Source organism: Trichosurus vulpecula, chromosome 1 (genome assembly GCF_011100635.1).
Source record: "Trichosurus vulpecula isolate mTriVul1 chromosome 1, mTriVul1.pri, whole genome shotgun sequence".
Taxonomy (NCBI): Eukaryota; Metazoa; Chordata; class Mammalia; order Diprotodontia; family Phalangeridae; genus Trichosurus; species Trichosurus vulpecula.
In genome coordinates this window covers 114,511,523-114,532,760 of record NC_050573.1, presented here as the reverse complement: position 1 = coordinate 114,532,760, position 21,238 = coordinate 114,511,523, and the positions used below count along the sequence as shown (strand labels likewise).

At 34.3% G+C, this 21,238-nt stretch overlaps 1 protein-coding gene across 3 annotated transcripts in view; it reads right to left on the bottom strand.

The window, feature by feature from the left end:
* TMEM65 (transmembrane protein 65) overlaps positions 1-21,238 on the bottom strand; it is a 56,870-nt gene that overhangs the window by 11,873 nt on the left and 23,759 nt on the right. For all 3 annotated transcript variants that reach the window (XM_036741692.1, XM_036741693.1, XM_036741694.1), the window contains 3 exons: positions 10,239-10,283; positions 5,016-5,083; positions 1,169-1,223 (listed from right to left, as the gene is read on the bottom strand). In XM_036741692.1, the coding sequence (XP_036597587.1) occupies positions 1,169-1,223; positions 5,016-5,083; positions 10,239-10,283 (168 nt within the window). The remainder of the gene's footprint in view (positions 1-1,168; positions 1,224-5,015; positions 5,084-10,238; positions 10,284-21,238) is intronic.

Sequence of the window (21,238 nt, the reverse complement as noted above, 5' to 3'; positions counted from 1 at the left end):
ATTTACTCCTTAATACCACTTCCAAAATAATCTTCCTAGTGGACCTTTCTGGTCATTCCCCCTAATCAAAGTCCTCCAGTGGCTCTCTGTTACTTACTGAATAAAACCTTCTCAGAGTATACTGCCTGAACCCCTTCTCTACCCTGATTATATTCTTCCAAATCAAAATTTATATTTTTTCTCTAAATTGGATTTTAATCACTTTAAGAATGGTGTCTGTATTGTATTTATTTTTGTAACCCAATCACCTAGCAGAGTATCTTATATTTTTTTTTTTGGTCCAGACTTGTATAGAAAAGTTCTAGAAACTCCACTAATGAAGACTGGCAACCAAGTCATAACCTATTCTTCAAGAATTTTCTAGCAAACTAAAACTTTAAATGACTTCCCCATGGTTACACAGCCAATATGTATCAGAGATAAGATTTAAACCCAGTCTTCCAAACTGTAAGGTTGGTCTCACACACAGTAGAAATTGATTTTGTTGAACTGAAATGAATTTGCTGAATTGAATCTTCATTATCTGCCTTCATTGTAATAAAGATAGCAACCATAAGTCTCACCACCAAAAATGGAAAGGTCGTGGTAATGGGAAAAAAAATTATATTTTATGGTACTTTGTCCCTTTTGTCTCTAATTTTCTACTTAACTGCAAATTAAGTGTGATATAGCAGAAAGACTATAGACATGTAGTCAGAAGATTTCTGCCACTTAGCTGAATTATTCTGAGCAAGTCAACTTATGGGCCTCAGAATAGAAAAATACTATTCTCACTACTTATTTCATAGGGTTTTACGTGTAAGAATATAAATAAAAGACTTTGTAACCAAAAATGTTATAAAGTGTTAAGTCTTTATTAAAGACAAATTGTGTTGCAGAGAAGGTGAAGGGAAGATAAGTGAGAGAAAGGTGCAACCTAAGCAAGTCAAAGGGGATGCTCAATGGGTTAAATATATTGCCCAGGAGTGAAATATAGTAAAATGTTTTGAGCTCCTGAGAAAGGTACTACATAAACACAAAGTGGCAAAGAATAAATAATTCCTATTTTAAGAGACACTTCAAAGGCAAGATCTATTAGAACAAATTATCTTTCTCAATAAGAATTTTGAAGAAAAAACCTTCAGGGCATAAACAGTTAAGATAAGGACCTTTTATTTATATTACTTGCCTGCCATAGTTGAAATCCCAAAAATAATTCCAATAGACATCTCTATTTGGGTTCCCTAAAAATGAAAAATAAGAAAAATACATTTTTAATATTTTAAAATGAAGTTTAAAAATAAAACATAGAAAACCATAAAACTTTATACTGAAAATAGATATATTGATTATCTTATTATTACAGTATTAAACATTGTACAATAACAACATCAAAAAATTCTTATAGCAGAGATTTCTAACATATAGTTTCATATTACATAAAACATATAGCAGAGGTGACCTCAGAAGATATTTTAGTTAAAGTTAGGTTTTATTCTTTGCGGGGGGGAGGAATATACTCTACTATAGATATTAAACAAAATCAGACATATTTTACAGAGAAAGATAGTTTAGAAAATCCTTGAACTAAGGGAATACTTGCTCATATATAATTTCAATGTTGAATGGTGACTCTTTTTGAATTTGCTTTCTACTAAAAGACTTAAATAGACATTTATTTCCTAGGGACCCCTACAATTAGAGTTCCCCCCAAATTATCCTTTAATATTAATAATTTTAATAATTCAAGTATAAAATTTTAGACAATTTGGGGTTAGATGACTCATTTACAAAGAGAATTAGCAATATTTGAGCCAATAAATCTATAGCATAAGACAAAGTCCTCTTTTATTTCTATAACACATTTAATCCAAGGAATTCAAAGGTATTTTATAGAATTTTCATTATTCCTCCAAAGAAGAAAAGGGCCTAGATATTACTACCTCCATTTTAGAGATGAGGGACCTGGGGCAACAATGTACTAAATTATTCAACTGGGATTGCTTATGTAAAACTGGAAAGTAAATCCCAGCTTCTCATTTTCCAATCCAATCACTCTGCGACACTTCAGTCAAGATGACTGGCCTCCCAGTCTTTCACATTCACTCTTGTCTGAGAAGGAAGAGAAGATTTAGAAACCTCTAATCCTGTTTCTGAAAAATATTACTCTCTGGCATAAGGGAATATTGAGCTACCTGTCAGAAATTTTTCACACAATTGAAGGAAGAACAGTCAAATCATTTTACCTAAGTTTGTTTTGTTTTGTTTTTTTTCCTGCAGGACATCTTTGTTTTACCGCTATAATATTTAATACTTGCTATACGTGTGCCCCAAACAAGCAGATGTGTAAAAAGCTTACCAGGTACTTTTAATTACAAAATGGTAACCAAAGTAAATTTTCAAAGAAGTAAATTCAGAAAAGAAAAAAGGAAAATACAGGCAAAAAAAAACCAAATGAATGCTAAGTATTTTAATCTGCTAAAGGTGAAAAGTAACTTGGGTACTAATGTAAAAGAGAAATGACTAGAAGCTTCAGGGAAATAAAAAAAACATTTATTGCTTCTTTGCAAGCAATGAAAGGCGGGTATAACACTGGTGAAGTCTGAGGGGAAAACGTAAATAAAATTATTTTTCAAATAGCTGCTAACTCAGTTTCACATAAGAGACTTATTTGTTTTCTAAATAGCAATAAATAGAGGTGGAAAATTCCCAAATAGAGCAAAAGACAATTTTGGGGACAATTTAAATATAGCTGCTAGATAATTGTTGAAACCCAACTTAAATTATATTTAAGTATTTCAAAGTTTTGCTTACGTCCATCATAACAAAACTGGATGAAATATGATCCAATACTAAGTACATATAAAAATGATGCAAGAAAGAAGCTGTTGGATAATATAAAGATGGGATAGGGAGCCATATGAGGAAATCTTCATATAAGCCAAAGCTTTACACCATACAGGCTAGATCCTAGTCCAGGTATATTTGCAGACTTCTGACCAGGAATTCTGACATAAATACAGCTGGGGAAGCAAATAGTAGGGAATTTACCCCAGGGAGCTAAGGGACCTCAAGCGCCCAGTGAAACAGGGAAGGAGAAAATTAGGAATCTTGTAAATTCTTCTATTTCTATAACACAATTAATCCAAGGAATTAACATTCAATGCACGGCAGTTCTACAAAGTAGCAATAAGATAAAGCAAGAACACCTCCTTTTTGTTTATCGCTACAAGAATTCCCCAGTAATAGCTTTTCTTTTTTGGTTTGAGGAGAAACTATGCAGGATGTTCCATATTAGTTTTAGCTGTTGCTATTAGGAGATGAATTTTCTTTCAAGTTAGTTACCCTCTAATCATCCTCCTTGCACTATGCAAAATAATAAAGTGTTTCTTTACTTTTTTGCTATGATATTGGAGACAAACATCACAGTATTAAATATGTAAACATAATTCAATGAAGTACTTTTTGCTATAGGAAATTTGTCTCAGGCTTATAAATTCAGCCAATTGTCATAATTACAGAAACAATATATGGATAATCTGAAATGTTAAATATTCCCAAAAAAATTATCTTCAGCTTCAGACTGTGTTTGTTATAAACATTTAAGTAGACAAATAAGATGTTCAGGGAATTTATTTAGAATAAAATAATGAAGTCATGATGTTATTTGCCACAAAAAAAGAATAAATCCATATGATCTGCTATATATGTGTGCATGTTAAATTAATTTTGTAATCAGCTATTCATCATGGAAATAGTTAATTATGTACTATTTCAATACTATAAGGCATTAACTACGTAATATAATGAGTTATATTTAGACATAAGAGTGAGCAACACTACATAGTAAATTCTGTTCTAATATATAATATATATTTAATATATAAATACATAAATGTATATAAATATCAAATAGGCATTATTTTCAAATGACTGGACTTTTAAAAATTATGCTTTAGGAATCAAATACATTGCTACACCTCATGTATATTACTCCAATCTTTTAGGCTCTCCATTTTGTCTAGATTTTTTCTGGTAAACCCTCAATTTTCTCTTTGGGTTACTATTAACACTGAGAAGTCACAATTATGAATCTCTTTAGATAAGGAGGATTGCAAGCACAAAACACTATGGCTAAAAAGTGTATTATTAAATGCTATACCAATTACTGCTATTAATATTATTTAATATGTTCCATTATACCTTAGGGAACTGAAAAATTTAATTCATTCCCTTCTTTCCCTCTCAAAAGCATAAGGAATATGTTTTCTTTTTAAAATTTTCTTTAATTTCTTTTAATTCTCTACTACCAAGTTCATTTCTGCTCACTTTTTAATAAATGCTAATCAATCCCAAAACTACAACCTCTTCTTCCTATTAACTTTTAGAGATGGGATTTTATGATGGAAAAGAGTACTAACCTGAATCACTGGAGAGACCAGGGTTCAAATACTATCTCCAATGCTTACTAGCTATATGACTATGGATTGTCACTTAATTTCCTTGAATCTCCGGTTCCTCATCTATAAAATGGGGATAATATTTGTAGTACCTCAAGAGTTATGAAAATAAAATGAGGTCAAGTAAGGTCATGTAAAATGCTTTAAGGGAAAATGTACAAATTTTTAAAATACAAACCTGTTTGTAAACTGGGAATTATTTGTATATACTTCTAAAGAATATCAGAAAATATATATGTACATTTATGCATATATATACATATATGCATAGTATATACATATATACATTTGAGTTGTTTTCTCTATTCAAAATAAGTCTGAATAACATAATAAGTAACTGAAAATATAAACCTAATTAATCCAAATTGCTGATATAATCAATGCTGCATCTTACATTGTGAAATGTTTCCTCTGAATCATTTCTTAAAATTTAACTAAGGCAACAGTTTCTAATAAATAAAATAATATTTTTCAATACATAAACTAAAATTTCATATATGAATAAACAAGAAAATGTTTAAGATCATATTAATTCCTTTACTAAATAAGAAGTGGGGGGGAAAAAAAGGAACTTACTGCAACAATCATAATTGCATTATCCAAAAAGCCAAACCCTACGAAAGGTAATGCATTGTGGATGAATACTGAAAAACATCAAAAAAACAGAAAAGCAATAAATACCTTATATAGTTTAAGGCTGCCACAACTTTAGCACAAAAAAAGGAAAAAAAAAAGAAAAACATATGGTCAAGTCCCAAAAGTCCTTGAAACTCATGGAGCTCATGTTTAATACAACATTTCTATCATTCCCAGAATGAAACAGTAATTAAGCACAAACAATACTTAAAGCTCCAAACTTTTCTAAACACTGCATATAATACATAAAAAATATTTACTATGATTGTGTGTTTTATACTGATATAAACAATAACAGGTACACACCTAAAGAGAAAGAAATAAAAATAACAAATATCTTTTCCATGTTTGACCTGGTCACAATGCTACTAGAACTAACCTGTTTCTCTCTCATGCATAAAGATACAGTTAAATCAATTTCAAAATTAGAAAAAATATAAGCTTTATTAATAAGTGATAACTCACCAAATCAGTAAACCCAAGTAAAATGATTCTGGTAAACAAAGAATATTCAAAATATCAAGAGAGACTGATAACTTCACACGAGTCATAAACATTGACCTTCCAAATATGTAATTTTTCTCTCAATTTACACTAGAGCAAGTACTATTCTATTTAAAGGGAAATAAATCCGATCCCTACCAAAGGTAGCAACAATAGAGATGTCACCTTAATCTGAAGCTGGTTTTAAGGCCTATCCAATGTAAACAAACACCCACTTAGAGGGTGATCATAAAATCACTCATCAAGAAGTGGCCTCAGAAGCCATCTATTCTAAAACCCTTCATTTTGCAAATGAGGAAACTGAGGTGCAGGGAAATGAGATGACTTGTCCAAGATCATATAGCTAGTAAGTTTCAGGGACAAGATTTTAAACATCTAACAGTGTGTTCTTTCCACTATGCCATACCTATCTTTCTAATATTCCACAGAAGTTTGTATTATTCAACTTACAAAAACTATAACAGAACAGGAGTTATATTGGGGCTCTCTGATCAATAAAGGAAAAAAAACCTCTAAATTCACAATGTCTTAATTTGTTGTTTTTCCTAAAGATTTAACATCAAGGGACAATTGTCAAGAGTAACCCATTGAAACAAATTTTTACAGGATAGCATATGTCAAGGAGCAGCTAGTATATGGGTTCAATTAACGACATTACATAAAATTACTGTAAAAACCCTTAATTACAAAGCAAAGCCAAAAGATAGCCAAAGAAGTTCTGTAGTGTGTTTTAATGCTCTTAGGACTCTTGTTAACTCCTGTTAACTCAAGGTTAACAGGATCCTGTATGCCAGCTTTCACTGTGGTAAGCTTTGTACCAAAAAAGGAAATCTTTTTTGGCTAAATACAAATATGATAAAGAGAACTTCATACTCATGGCCACTACCAAAGATTTTAAGGACAAGAAAAAAACAGTGAATCATAAACTAACTATGATTTCTTCTCATATTCTACTTCTCATGATCTGATTAAGGTAGAAATTACAGGAAAATATACTTTAGTTAAGCAGAATGTTTAATTATACCAAGAGCTGACAGAGATGATAAAAACTTAATAAACAACATAGCAAACTTCCAAAGCAGTGGGAAAGATTCTTTCAGTTACAGAAATATAAATTAACTCAGCTTTGGTCCATTAATCATTCATCTTCCTTAACTAGACTCAATACTTCAGTATAAATATTTTAAGAAATCCATAATGTTATAAATGAGAATACTCAAAATCACTGAATTAAAAGCTAGAAGAAAACTCAGAGTCCATCTAGTCCAAACTATTATCCAAAAAAAGAACACATCCTACAACACACCAGAAAAGTGGTCAGCCAGCCTCTGTCTGAAATCTCCAACAAGAAGAAAGCCATTCCCTGAGAAGGAGGCCCATTCTACTTTGGGACCAGCTCTAATTCTTATTAGTTTTTCTTTATTTCAAATTTAAGTTTGCTACTTTGAAACTTTAATCCCTTTTTCCTATTTCTACAGTTCCTTCAACTGAATCTTACCGGAGAGGGGAGGAAGGGTTGAGAGGGAGAAGTATCCAAGTTGGGCTAGAAATGAGTGACAGGTTCAGGAGGGAGGACAGAAAAAGAGACTGACAGATGAACTTAAGACAGGACAACAAAGACAACTACAGTTCTTATAAAAAAGAACAAAATAAATTTATTTAGTCACTGACAATTAAGCACTAATACATTGTACTAACTATATCAGCAGTACCAAAGCATATACTAAAATCCCCAAACATTTCATGAAAAATATCTCATTATATAGAGATGAGGCCCACATGATGCAATGATCAAATTTATGGAGCTAGATGAAACTGCCTTATATGGGATATTTTATAATTTGTGCTTTAATCTGAATCTCCAAGATAGCGTTATAATAGTTACAAATACATATCTTAACATTTAATGAAAAAATTTTTGGTATAAAGGATGTCTCTCTGGGAGAGTGGAAAAGGGTAAACAGGAGAAAATCAAGGTGTTATTAAAAAAAAAGATACCAATAAAAATCTATTTTAAATTTTTAAGAAAGGATCAGTAAGTCAAGATTTATCTAAAATGGAATCAGAACTACCCTCAAGCAAAATAGCAAAGGGTGGCTTTGAAATCTTAACTATACAATATCTTTATATTTACTAATCAAGATGGTTGTCCTTTAACAGAAGTTTAAGTTTTGTTAATGATACAAAATAAGATAAAGTACAAAATGTTTGGGGAAAGTATTTCCTTGTTACTTTTAAAAATAAGGTAGTTAGACATTTTGGTAAAAAAAAAAATTTATGGAAGAATAGGAGAGAGATAAGGAAAAGGGAAAAAAGAATTAGGGCTGCCATATCATATCTTATTTAATTCAATTGTGATTTATTGAGCATCTATTATGTGTTAGAACAGTATTAGACCCTGAAGACAAAAAAAAACCTGCCTTTAAGCTTACATGCAAGGGAAGGGAAGGGAAGGAAGGAAGAGGGTATGAAGACAACTTGTATACCAATAAGTGTACACAAAATATAGAAAAGAGTAAATACAAAGTAATGGGGGTGGGGAGCAGAGAGCACTAACACTTAGGGGAGAGGTAGATATCAAAAAAGGTCTCCAGTAGAAGGGAATCTCTCTCCTGGTTTTCCTGCTACCTTTCTGACCACTCCTCAGTTTCCTCTGCTGGGTCATCATCCAGACAACATTATCTCACCATAGGTGTCCCCCCAAGTTCTATCCTGAACTCTCTGCTCTTCTCCCTCTATACTACTTCACTTGGTGATCTCATCATCTCCCATAAATTTAGTTACCATCTCTATGCTGATGATTCTCAAATCTACCCATCCTGCCTCCAATCTCCTATCTCCAACTGCCTTTTAGACATTTCAAGCTAGATGTCCAGGTAGACATCTTAAACTCAACATTAAACTTAACTGAACTCTTTATCTTTCCCCCCAAACCCTCTCTACTTCTAAACTTTCCTATTACTGTCAGGAGCACCACAATCCTTCCACATTCCCAGTTTACAATATAGGAGTCATCCTCGACTCCTCATTATCTCTCACCCCACCCCCATACGATCTATTACCAAGGCCTGTTGATTTCACCTTTGTAACATCTCTCAATTACATCCCCTTCTCTCCCCTGCTACCACCACCACCCTGGTGCAGGCCCTCATCACCTCATACTTGGACTACAATACTGTAATAGCCTACCAGTGTGTACACTTGCCACAAGTGTCTTTCCCACTCCAATACATCCTCCATTCAGCTGCCAAAGTAATTTTCCTAAAGTGCAGGACCAGCCATGTCACTCTCCTAATAAACTCCAATGGCTCCCAAATACAAAATCCTCTTTTTGGCATTAAGAGCTCTCTATAACCTACTTTTCCAGTCTTCTTACACTTTACTCCCCAGTACATACTCTTTAATCCAGTGACATTGGCTTCCTTTCTAGTCTACAAACAAGATATTCCATCTCAGCTCCAGGCATTTTTTTCTGGCTGTCCCCTAATGCCTACCATGCTCTCCCTCATCCTGGCTTCCTTCAAATCCTAACTAAAATCCCACCTTTTTAAATAATATTTTATTTTTCCCCAATTACATGTCAAGAAAATTTTTAGCATTCATTTTTACAAGATTCTGAGTTACAAATTTTTCTCCCTCCCTCCCCCCTCCCCTCTTCTGAAAATGGTGGGCAGTTTTTCATACAGTTTGTACATGTGCTACCATGTAAAAATACTTCCATATTAGTCAAAGCTGTGAAAGAAGAAACAGATCAAAAGGGGGAAAAGACCATGAGAAAGAATAAAGAGAAAAAAATACGCTTCAATCTGCACTGAGTTCATCAGCTCTTTATCTGGATGTAGACAGCATTTTCCTTAGTGGAGTCCTTCGTACTTGTCTTGGATAATTGCATTGCTAAGAAGAACTGTCATTCGTAGTTGGTCATCACAAAATGTTGCTGATGAAATCCCACCTTCTTACAGGAACCTTTCTAACCCCTTTTAATTCTAGTGCCTCCTCTCTTTAACTACTTCCCATTTACCTCATATATAGCTGGTCTGTACATATTTGTTGGATTATTGTCTCCTCCATCAGAATATGAGCTCCTGGAGGGCAGGGACTGTCTTTGGCCTCCCTTTGTATCCCTGGTACTTAGTACAGTGCCTTAGAACATCATAGACACTTAATGAATGCTTATTTGTGGACAAATTGAAGTAACACCTAAACTATTCTTTGAAGGAAACTGGAAATTCTACCAGGCAAATGTGAGGAAGGAGAGCATTCCAGGCAAAGGGGACTACCTATGCAAAAGCACAGAGCTAAGAGATGGAATGTCTATGTAACAAAGGACTGTACTCCATTACCCTTTTATTTAGTTGCGTAATAAATGAATTTCATTTATATCATATTTATATCATAAGGAATGCTTTAATATCCTTTAGAAAAATAGCCATTCAATAATTCAGTAATAGTTCCTGTTATATTAATATTCAATAATTAACTCAAAATTTTGTGATATTTCTTAACAAGGATTACAGACCTTGTACATCAGTACAATAAGTACATATCCTGCTGTCATATACATAGCATATATTTAATTCACTAATATCCCTTCTACTACTGAAGAATAAAACCATTAGAATTTAAAAGATACATATTCGACACTTATAGAACTATTACCATATCTCAGCTGTGCCTGGGAAGGTGGTGGAGCCTCCAATTTTTCTATGGGGGAAAAAGCATATGATGCAATTAGTTACTATTTCATACATTTCTGATTTCAATGTTGTATGAAACATTTTCTTTTAATAGCAGGAATTTACAAAAGAGGAAAAATCTGAATTTACTTTTATGCTACATTTCACTTAATTAACCAGTTACATATATTATTATTATTATTATTATTACAATTGTTATTAACAGAATGACAATGATAATTCACAGGGCTAGTAAATAAGAATAATCCCAGATCTATCTTGTTCTATGACCTCTGGTTAACTATTGAGATCACCTACAATATGAAGAAGCTGTATTCATCAATTAGTGTTAGACACACCATAAACTATTCACAATTATATCAAATCTGGCAATACTAATGATTTACAAAATATATGTCTACATTAAAAGCTATCCTGTAATTTTTCATACATTTCTAAAAAATATATAGTATGAAAAAAGAAATTATATCTTTGAGGTAACCTTAAAAACAGCCATGGAATACATTTAAAATATATAATATATAAATGTTATAACAACAGTAACATTCCTAGATCTATGCCCTATGCCTTTTTTTTTACTTTGATAAAATCAAAAGAATCAGATTATGCATGATAAAGAATAAAATAAATTTATTCAAAGAGCTTAAAAAATTGCAAATGCTAATTAAGATTTCTAGTAACAGTACAAATACACTAATTTACAACAACATTATTTGAAAATTATACAAAATTCCTTCTGATAAAAGCTGAAACAAATGTTTAAAATATTCCCATCAAATATAAAAACTACATGATTACTCTATATGAGCAAAAGCAGCAACCTGTCTATTCTGAAAGAAGTAATGATCTCACCAGCTATAAGAGCAAAACAAACTGTTATACAATGGTAGAGAAAAACCATATTATCATCTACCAATAACAAAAAGAATGAGCTTAGAACAAACATGAGAGAACTGCGTTAAAATTATGATATTCTTTTAAAGATTTAACTCTGCTTTAAAGCAGATCTATTACAATGAAATGAAAAACATCATGAACAGAAAAATACTAGTTGGGCTGATATTTTTCTAATATAGTGATTTAGTTTCAGATAAGGGCAGATTTTAAAGAATTCAAGTAAAAATTAAATAAATAAGATAGACCCATATCACAAGATAATTAGAAAGCTATATAACACTTATGGCTTCATACTTCACTAAGAATGATAAGACTATCACTATGAAAAAGAAGGTACAGAGAAATTCACCAATAGTCAACTTGCAACCAAATTAGTTTGAAACCAAACTAGAAATAATTTTTAATGTTAGAAGTACATTGGACATCACAGAATTTGGACTTTAAAAAGGTTTTATTCTGTACAAGCTCTCTTTTACCAGTACATCACAACCACTTTCAAGACATGCAAATGTTTCTTCTGATATGTTTTTCAAAATATAATTTACTCCTGTAGTCCATATAGTTTTCTGGTGAATTAAACATGCAAAATAAGTGGTTACATACCAGTACTATCTGTTAGTTGCATTACTCTCATCATCACCACAGTTCTGACACTGTGAGGAGAGGTCCTTGTCAGCTGACCGGAACTTCTTGGAATACCTAAAATTCAATAAGCATGGCCTTCCCAATGGAATGAGCATATATGGAGCCCTTGGCTTCCATCTCTTCAAACTGCCTGACTATTGAACAAACACACTAATGTGTTCTATACTATGTGAAAAGAAGGTGTAAGGGGAAAGGTTTATGAGTAAATGTGTAGTAGTAAAGAAAAGATGTCACTCTAATAATTCTTCTTCTTTTCCACTACACATGAGGGTCTGAAAAATAAAAGCAATGGGAAAATCAAAGATGGGGGAGGGGGGATAAATACTGCAAGGAAGATAAAGCAAAGGTGAACTGGCATACAGATGAAACAAAGCCATGATTTAGAATAGATTCTGTCTCTTGTCTAAAGGACTTGCTGCGAAACAGTAAGCAAGTATAGAATGATGAGTTCTAGCTACGTGGAAGAAATTAGTTAGAATAAATTCATAGATATTTCAAGGATTTGTGATTTTATCAGTGTGGGTCCTACCTTCAACTGCAAAACTTCCACAACTTGGTAGAGTCTCTGAGACCAAAAAATCCAACACCCTGCAATCAATCTGGTTCAAAGCCTCTACAAATTGTGTGGACCTGTCACTGACATGTTCCAGAAGCCTTTTTTGTTTGATAGAATCTACCAAAGTTTGTGCTCTATAGGCACAGCCTTCAAGAACTAAGCTTATCTACAGGCCCAATGAAGCATTCAAAGTGAGGTATTAGGGATGAATCCATAAATATAATTTTTTTAAATAACAATTTACATTGTAAGTTTTGAAGATGTGAATGTTATACATAAACTTTCCTGTGTATGTTGAATGCTTTGTTCGTCTTAACAAAAGACAAAAAAAAAACCTTCAGAATATTTGACTTAATTCCTAGTTGATAACCAACCCTAACTGATTTTATCTTCCATTTCAAAAACTGGAAAACATATAACTCTTGACAAAAATAAGTGTTACTTAGAGATTAAACACATACTAGAATTCTTTACTATGGCCTAAAGATAGACCAGTCACAGATGTGATCCACACTGAAATGGATCCAAGAAAAACTAGGGTGATTCTTTTTAAAAACAGGAGTAAAGAAGATAATAAACAAACAAATACTAACTTTAGAGGCACTGAATTATAAAACATTATACATTGAGAGTTTTAGGATCTAGCACTTTTTTATTTTTTCTGTCTGCAATCTTTCTATACTACTAATACTATACTTACACAATTTCTCCTTGGTACTTCTACCATAAGGTCGGGGGGAGGGGTTGCAGATTATAAGGAAATAAGTTATAAATGAATAGGGATCAGGGATCCTGGTCCACCTCTACCCTGAAGAACATTCGTTAACTCTTACCTCTGTTTTCTAAAGAGCAGACTTATCTATAGTAACCAGTGGCAGAACTCCAACAACAAAAAGAGGGAGAAAAATCGGGAATATGATATGTAAGTGACTAAAAGGTAATGATTTCTTTTCTTTCAAGTTTCTTCAAGAGCCTTTGAACTCAGGGAAGAAGACTCAGGCAATTACATAAGAATATCAAAGTCTTCCTATTCAATTCAATTTAAAGAAGCATTGGTAGAGTGCCTACTATAGGCCAGGTAAGGTGCTACACACTAGAGATACAAGGACGAAAACAAAACAGCCCCAGCCCCCAAGAAGCTTACATTCACCAGAGGAATGGGGAAGGAGGACACAGGAAAGAAAAGAAGTATACTGAGGTAGGGAGGAAGGGCAAAAGTCCAAAGAAGGTGAGAAAAAGACAAAGATAAGGTGAGAAGCTGCCAGGCCAGGTTAGCAGAACAAATATTTACAATCGATTCTCTATCCCAACTTCCTTCAAAAGCATGTGGCTTCAATTTAAGCTCCTACATGCCCCAGAAAAACAAAATACTTTCTGTTTAAATAAGCCTTTTTGCTGGTAGCTCAGTTGCTGTTTCAAAGCAGAAAAGGAACTATGTGTTAGGGGAAAGAAAAGGAAGGGGAGGAGGGGGAGAAAAGATTTAATAAAAAACATATTTCTTAATTTTCTTCTCCACATAAGGAGGTACAGAGAAAAATATGCAGATAATTCAGTAACAATGTCACACTAGAACTATTATATTCAAAACGAAACTTTTGGGGACCAGATTTGTGGTTTCAATAGCGTAGAGAACACCAGGTGTGGAAACTCCCTCTACTGATGCAGACTGATGTGAAATTAACATTAGAAATTAGAGACCTGATAATCTATTTAAAAGATACTCTTAAATACTTATTATTAATAATTAATTATATAATGCTTTGTATTCAATAGAGAGGGTTAGTAAGATATAGAAAACACTAGATTTGGAATCACAGAATCTTGGCTCAGGGGTTTACTACCAACTGTGTGACTTCGGCCAAATCACTTGGGCTTCAGTTTTATTATCTATAAAATGAAGGCATTGGACTAAATGACCTCTAAATTCCTCTTCAACTTTTGGAATTGAAGGGAACTTCAGGGGTCAGCTAGACCAAAGTCTCTTCCTATTCTGCAATGTCTTCAGCCACATCCCTGACATATATTCAGACAACCTTTGCTTATGCCACTAGATGGACCCCTGCCTGGAGTGCAGGATTTGGAATCAGGAAAACCCAAATTAAAATCTTGCCTCAGGCACTTACTATGTGATCCTGGGCAAATCACTACCCTTTTTTGGACCTTAGTTTCCTCTTCCACAAAATTGTAATAAAAATAGCACCTGCCTCCCAATGTAATTAGGAGAAAATGAGATAATATTTAAAGTACTTTGTAAACCTTAAAGTGCTATATAAATGCTAGCTAGAGGTAGTAGTAGTAAACAAGAATACCTAGATTTGATCTACAATTAATTTCATAAGCTCAAAGGCTTGCTTATGAGTGACTTTATTTGTGAGAGCCTCAATCCCCTTCTCTCTAAAACAGGACTATTACTATTACTTACCATCTCATGGGCCTTAGCCAAAGCACTTTGTAACTAGGTAGCACCATGCAAAACATAAGAAATTAGTCCAACTATTGGAAGTTCATTCCTTTGTGAAAGACATTGCCAGATATCCAGACAGATATATTCGTTCTATCAAATCAAAACCTGCCCCGTTTCTAACTTCTCCCCATTTGTCCTAGTTTCACCCTTTGGAGATGCACAAAATAACTTAATTACCTCTTCTAGATTGCAACTCTGAATATTAGCATATATTCGCTTTTTCAAGACAGAGTGGAAAGAGCAAGGGACTTGGAGACAAAAGACTGAGGTTCTACGGCTCACTAGCTAAGTAACCTCAAGTCACTACACCTTTCTGAGTTCTACCCTGGGCTTCTATACTTCACCATCCTGATCATCTTCCAACCCACTTAACAGGTCCCTTACAGTCATCTTCCTTCCACCCGAGACTGTGTGTGCCTCTTCATCTAATTTTGTTCTTTTCAGTTCAATCACTTCTATACACTTCTATATCACTTCTAAATCAATACTTTAAAGTAGCAATGTAGCTACATTTGAAAAGTAGTTATGTAGCAGATAGAACCATACAAGGAAGAAAAAAGATGTCTTTTAAATCTACATATACACTTTTATGCTCTCTCCACACTTCAGTCCTACATTTCCAAATGCCTACTAGATATTTCCAACTGTGTATTCCTCTAGCAACTCAAATTCAACATGTGCAATCTGCATTCATCTTCTTTCCTAAATCTGCCCCTCTTACAATGGTCCTATCTGAGTTGATGCCATAAGGTCACCTTGCCATCATTACTGACTTGTACTTTTCTCTCATGCCCCCCCCCCCCACATCCTACTGATGCTAAATCCTACTGATTGCCTCTCCACAATTTTATTACTGTTTAGACTACTATAATAGATTCCTGTTTCCTGTCTTCACCTATATCCAGATCATTTTTCATATACTAGCCAAAATATCTTCCTAAAAAACAGCCTGTTCAAAAGCTTTCATCAGCACACCAGTTCCAAAAGGCAAATTCTTTATCCTGGCATTTAAAGACTTCAACAATCAATAGAATGAGAGGACTGCACTAGACGTGCCAGCCTAACTTTCCAACTTTACCTTACGTTATTCTTCTTTTTGTATTTCATATTCTTTCCAAATTGAAGTTGTAGATGTTTCCAAAATTCACATCATCCTCTTCGTACATTCCAACATGTCCCCCATACCAAAAAAGTGCTCCTTCCTCATTTTTGCCTTTCAGATTATCTCTTAAAGGCTCAGCTTAAAAGGGATTGCCTTGAATAGGAAATCTATACTGATCCCACAGTTGAATATGTTTTCATCATTCTTAAATTTAAAGCATTTTGTCAAGATCTCTTCCTTTGCTTCCATCACATACTATCTGGTATCATGTTTATCCCATGTACCAAACAATTCCCTCCCAATGCCCCAAAGTAGGATGTAAGCAACCTGAGCGCAAGAAACAAATTTTATTTTTGCATCCCCAAGACTTTGTATAGCATTCTTGAACTGAATTTCCTCATCTGAAGAGAAGTTTGAGAAACAAAATAAACATAGCAGGGAAGCAAGAAATGGTAGTGCTAGAAAACTTCAATTATCCGGAGATCTGCTGGAGCATGTTTTTCTCTCTACCTAGGCAGCAAGGCGGCACAATAAAGTACTAGGACTCAAGTCCAGAAGAATTGAGTTAAAATCTGGCCTTTGACACTTACCAGCTATATGACTCTGGGCAAGTCACTTAAACTCTGTCTGCATCAGTTTCCTCATCTGTAAAATGAGGATAATAATAGCAATTACCTCCTAGGGTTGTTGTGAGGATCAAATGAGATATCTATAAAGTGAGGAGACAGTGTCTGGCACATGGTAGATGCTTTAAAATGTTTATTCACCCTCCTTTTCTCTCCCTAAAAACGCATGGGCTAAGAAATTCTGAACTTAATTATAACTTGACCCTTAAAAAGACAAGGAACTGCTATTCTGGACATGATTCTGATCAATGAAAAGGAACTGACTGATGAAGTAGAAATAATAGTTACCTTGGAGTCAAGTCACTACTCCACTACTGAGTTCATAAGGAAGAAAATCTATGCAAAATCTGACATAAGAGAAATCCCATTTCAAAAAGATCCAAAGAAAGGATAGGTAGGATCCACAGGACTAATGTATTACAGCAAGTGGCTATTCAAGAGAGTGACTCAAGAATAAAATCCTGTATAAGAAAAACCTATTTCAATGAGGAAGAAATGAGAAAGCTACCTAAAGAGACCTGTGTGACTTCATTGGAAACTTATTAACCAACTCAACTTTTAAAAAGACATGTATAGAACATAGACGAAAGGGCAAGTAACTGAAGTCAAATATACAAGAATAGTACAGTCATGTAAGAAATCCCAAGAGCACTAAAATCCAGAATGATCCAAGGTTGGAAACGAATGCCACAGTCAATAAAGAGGATGATTTGGTTTTGTTTATTTGTTTGTTTTAGACACATTATGGTCAAGAGGAAGATCAAAGTCATAGGACCAGTGCCTGGAGTAGATGGGATGACAAGGGTAGAAGAGTGAGAAGGTTAAACTATTCATCTCTCATATTGTTCCTGGGTTGTTGTTTTTTGTTTTCCTGCTGAGGAAATCTTTGGAATGGGATGGCAAAGGAGGTAGGGATGGAAGAGAATCGTTAAAGGGAATAAAAACCAAAGATAACTAAGGAGACAGTAAAACATCATCTGGAGTACTTCAATAACTTCAAATTGCCAAGCCCAGGTACACTCTATCCTGGGGAATTAAAATAATCTGTAGATGTGATTGCTGAGCCTCCATGTATGATTCTTCAAATACTTGAGAGCAGTAAGAATGCTTCAGTACTGGAAAAGGAAACATATTACAATTTTGCCATTTTGTCAAGCTCATTTCCTGGTATGACCACTTACTAAATCTCATGGTCTGTATCCAAGGAGTAAAGTGGAAAGCCATGGATCTTCATCCCCAGCCAAAAAAATGAGTTCCACCACTGGGAAGCCTACATCCCTAACCCACATTCCTATACTAGGGATCCTATGTCCCATTCACATCTTTGCCCCAAAGCACCCCTGGGTAGGGGAGAGAAGCTTAGAGTTCTATAGTGTGTACCATCAATAAAGTCATCATATTCAATAAAAAAAAAGGCAAGAAGGTAAAGTCTTCAAATTGAAAACCAGGGAATTTTACTTTTATTACTGTCAAAATTCTGGAATACACTAATAAAGGGGACAGTTTGTGAACATTTAGAGAAGCAGTAATGACTAAAATCTAGCAAGGATTCATCAAAACAAATCAAATTAGACCAAAGTCATTTCAATTTTTTGATAGGTTAACTAGACTGGTAAATCAAGGGATGGAATGAAATAGACACACTATGCCTGGATTTCAGGAAATCATTTGGTAAACTTTCTCATGCTACTGTTGTGGACAAAAAGGAGGGATGTGAGACAGCAAAATGTAGCAGATTGAGAACACAAATGGTTGAATGGCCAGGGTGGGCAGAGTTAGGGGCAAAGAATGGAAGATGGAGTTAAGCAGATTTAAGTTCAATTTAAGGGAAAACTTCCTAATCCTTATAATCATCTCGTCCCACCCTCTAGATCTCACACACACACTGAAGGTCTTTAAGCAGTCACTGGATGACCATCTTTGTGTTTCAGAAAGGATCCCTGGTTAGATATAGATTGGATGAGATGATCCCAGAGTGCCCTTCAAACTCTAAAGACTGATTTTTATTCAGCATCTGAAAATATTGAATTTGAAAGTATTTCATGGTATTGACAAGTATTTCCTAACTAATACGGTCACACATTTGGGGGTTTTGAAATATTAATGACAACTCATAAATACCGATCCCCAGGTCCAAGATGAGCAGAATACTCTGGAGAAATAAGGAAGTAGTAAAAGTGATAATGAAACTTTAGTGCATAATGAAGACAATGTAGTGGTTTTCGTGTTGAAACATTTTGATTATATTACAGTGGACTAATAGTAAGAAAACTGAACAAAGTTTAGAGGCTTTGGTAGGCAGACTAGCTATGGCCAGGAGGCAATTCATGTACTCAGGAACCTAGTTTCTCCATCTATAAAATAAAGATTAGAATTTCATAACCCACCTGCAGGGCTGATGTAAAGAAATCAGTTTGTAAGCTCTTAAGTTAAAATATTAGCTATTTTAAGTGTTTTCTTAATGAGGTTATTATTGTGATATAATAGAAAAACTGTCTTTGGAACCAAGGATATACGGATTAAATCCTGCTGCTGAGACACAGGTGGCAATGTGACCCTGGGCAGGTCACTTTATCACTCAGTAGACAGCTCTTTAGGACTCTAAGTTAGAGAGAAGGTATTAACTAACATTGGTAATGGGAACTTCCTCAACAAGGAGTTCCCTGAATTGGTGAAATTACAGGTCCAATCCACATCCTCTAAGCTATGTGATATTATGTTATCAGCATAAAAATTTTCAAAGAACCTTTATTCATATTGTATGGAACATTCAAATTCTTCAGGACACGCTTTGGAGTACCTGTTCCTACAACCAACTATTTTAAGATTTCTATTACCAGTCCTAAAAAGACATGGGGAAAAAAACTTAAAATTCAGATATATCTTTTTAATTTTTTATTTTAGACTTAAATATTAAAACTTAAATACACAATAAGAAAAAGAAGCATACTATAAACTTAAATATTGAAACTTAAATACAAAATAAGAAAAAAAGCACTGCCATGTGCACAGCACAATGTAAGAGATAATTCAAAATATACGGCAATAAATTTTCATTTCAAGAAAGCCTACATAATAAATACTGTGCATTGTGTTGAGAGCTGTCCAACTTAGCTTCCTTGTAAGCTTTCTTTTGTTCTCTGCTACGGACTTTTTATTTTGTTCTTTTTCCCCTTCCTTCCCACCAGCAGGCTAGTTTGTATGTACACATATACCCTTACATATATCTTTCTATTTTCATACTTCTTTTGTTCCAATAATCCAATAAAATGAGAGAGGGGAAGGGAGAAAAGGAAAAACAAAGTAAGAGAGCAAAAAAAGGAAAGATAGAATGACAGAAAAAATATACACAAGACAATTCAGATTTTGAGGAGATGACAAGAGGTACATTGTTCCTTACAATACTGGGGTCGTATATTTTGCAGTTATCATCTACTACCTGGTGAAATGTTAATTAACTGGTTTAACAACATAAAAGTGCTCTAATCCTTCCAATTTAGTGGTTCTACTTTGAATAAGACAGCCAAAGCAAACTGAAATATTCTCTGGGCTACTAAAATTGTGTCCCTGAAGGCCAAATGAGATCATGTTAAAAGCTAGAGCTAGCACCAAGTATAAAGGTTTCACCATCTCTGGTACAAGAGACTGAGCTAAGCTAAATGCATAATGAACCCAGTATATACCTTGAAAGTTTCCCTTTTTATTGATTTTTAAAATTTTCAAATAACAAATATTTTTATTAATCTGCCTCTGTCACTGTCCTAACCCAACTGAGCAAATTTAAAAAAAAACCATGAAAAATCCCTCAGTAGTCAGCCAGCACACCTACTGCATACAAGGCACTGTGCCATACACTCAAAGACATGTAAAGACAGTCCTGCTCCCAAGGAGTTCACAGGCTAACGGAGGAGACGACATGTAAATAACTACGTACAAACAAGATATCCATACAGAATGAACAGGAAACAATCAACAATGGGAAGGCACTAGCATTAAGGAGAACTAGGACAGGCTTCACGCAGAGGGTGGGATTTAACTGAGACATGAAGGAAGCCTGGAAAATTAGGAGATGAAGATGAGGGAGAAAGGTCTGGGCACAATGGACAGCCAGTGAAAATGCTCATTCAGTCAGGAGATGGGAATGTCTAGTACATGGCACAGCCAGGAGTCTAGTGTCAGTGGATCACAGAGTAGAGGGGGAGGTACAAGAGATGAGAAAAGTGGAAAGGTAGGAAGGGGCAGGCTTTAAAAGCCAAGCAGAGGATTGTAGGGTTGTGACATGGTCAAACTTGGATTTTAGAAAGATCAATTTGATAACTGAGCAGAGGATAGATTGTTGTAGGGAAAGACTTGAGGCAAGGAGACCAACCAATGAACGATTTCAATACTTCAGGTACAAGATGATAAGGGCCTACACCAGAGTAGTGGCAGTATCGGATGAGAGAAAGGAAGATACAGGAGAGATATTTTGAAGGTAGAAATGACAGGACTTAGCAACTGATTGAATAAGGAGGGCAAGAGTGAGGACTCAAGGGCAAAATCTGGGTAACGAGCCAAGGTGACTGGAAAGATGGTGATGACACCATCTTTAGCAATGGAGAAATTAAGAATAGGGGAAGGTTCAGGTGAAAAAGTAAATTCAATTTTGGACATGCTAAATTGAAGATGTCTC